At 37.9% G+C, this 1,674-nt stretch overlaps 1 protein-coding gene across 1 annotated transcript in view; it reads right to left on the bottom strand.

The window, feature by feature from the left end:
• Nucleotides 1-589: 589 nt before the first annotated feature.
• The window catches only part of mllt3 (MLLT3 super elongation complex subunit), a 152,106-nt gene continuing 151,021 nt past the window's right edge, over nucleotides 590-1,674 (bottom strand). The window contains exon 13 of the mRNA XM_037681625.1: nucleotides 590-721. Within this exon, the coding sequence (XP_037537553.1) occupies nucleotides 590-721 (132 nt within the window). The remainder of the gene's footprint in view (nucleotides 722-1,674) is intronic.

Genomic DNA, 1,674 nt, shown 5'->3' with positions numbered 1-1,674 from the left:
TCACTCCACAGTTTGAGCTCCACTTCATGTTGCTCCGTCGCTTCATGTTGCTCCGTCACATAAAGTCCCAGGAACAGAGTTTGGGTCAGAACGGGACAAAATGTGGAAAAGTTCTTCAGATATGAAAACTTTCAAGGTGCTGTCAGACTCACCTGTTGGGAAGTGCTTCAAAAAATCTCAATCCATGTTTTCCATTTTTTGTCACTTCAAACACTCACACGCACGCACACACGCACGCACACATGCACACACCCCTGCAAATGAACTGAATAAATAAGACGTAGAACGCTGTAAGGCAGAGTGGACCGTGCATCTGTCAACAACAACACATCCAGGAACAAACAGAGCAGCAAACTCTGCTGCTGTTTTGAAATCAAGTAGAACTTCAAGGCTTTCCAGGTGATCTCCTGATCCTCGGGGCCCAGTCCTCACCAGACAGACCTGGCTCTGGTTTCTGCAGCAGGAAGAAAGACCTCTTCATCACGAGAGTCCGGTCCAACCAGCAGGACCTGCAGCCGCAGACACACGTCTGCATTGCCTCCAGACGTGGAGTCTATCCAGGAAGAGTCCAAGTGGAAACAAAGGAGAGTCAGGACAGTCCGGACGTGTCCAGGTAACTCTGGAGCTTCCGAACCGTACTTCTGTCCAAAGAGCAAAGGTCAAAGTCAAAGGTGGTGTTTGTGATGTGGAAATGTCCCGTCTCCTCGATGAGGTTAACGATCTGAAACAGAAACAACAAATGATTGTATCAACGCTCGAGGTCAGCTCCTTTCAGGGCGAGGACGTACTCAAACATTTGAACTCATGATCAACACGTTTTCCCCCAAACCGCTGCAGCTTTTTCTTTCTTTGATTCGCCTATAAATGCTGTTTCCTTCAGTAAACGTTTCAGTTTAGTGATGACGGGATCATTACCGCCCCCTTTCAGTCTCATAAAAACTTCTCAGGTTGTTTTTTTTTTTAGCACAAAACAAGTTGCTACATCATCGTTTCTGTCAATTTCTCATTTTGAATTCACATGGATCCATAATTAAATTTTATTTTTAAAGAAACTTACTACTTTGGAAAATGTTTTAAAATCTATCAGTCTTCCTCATCAAACACAAACACACTGAGTGTAAACAGGAGGTGCAGAAAAAACAAGTGACATGCCGATGTCCCCTGTTACCGACGGGTTTCAATAGTCAATGTTTTATTTATTTATTTATTTATTTATTTATTTATTTATTCATTTCATAACAAAATAAAATACATATCAATTAACATATATGTAATTAGAAAACAATTATAAATATAAAATGAAAGGTAGCAGATGAAGAAAAAATCTTATTGAATCTGCTCCTTATTTATCTAATAAACCATTCAAACAAACATATTCAGAAAATTATCAGAAACAAGTAAATAACTCAAGTAATATTTCAAATATCCAACATTTTTCATGAAATACATTCATATATATTTTTTTAGCAATTGAATTTTTACCATTTTCTTAAATACCGAGATTGATTTAGCTTCCTTAACATCTAACTCCAAGTCGTTCCACAGTCCAACACCCTGAATTAGGGTAGATCTTCAGTTTGTTCAGTTTTTGAGATATATCTTATATATTTGTGTGTGTGTGTGTGTGTATATATATATATATATATATATATATATATATATATATATATATAT

Source organism: Nematolebias whitei, chromosome 1 (assembly GCF_014905685.2).
Source record: "Nematolebias whitei isolate Nwh7 chromosome 1, NemWhi1, whole genome shotgun sequence".
NCBI classification, from domain to species: Eukaryota; Metazoa; Chordata; class Actinopteri; order Cyprinodontiformes; family Rivulidae; genus Nematolebias; species Nematolebias whitei.
Note: the sequence above shows the minus strand (reverse complement) of the source record. Positions and strands in the feature narration are given on the sequence as shown.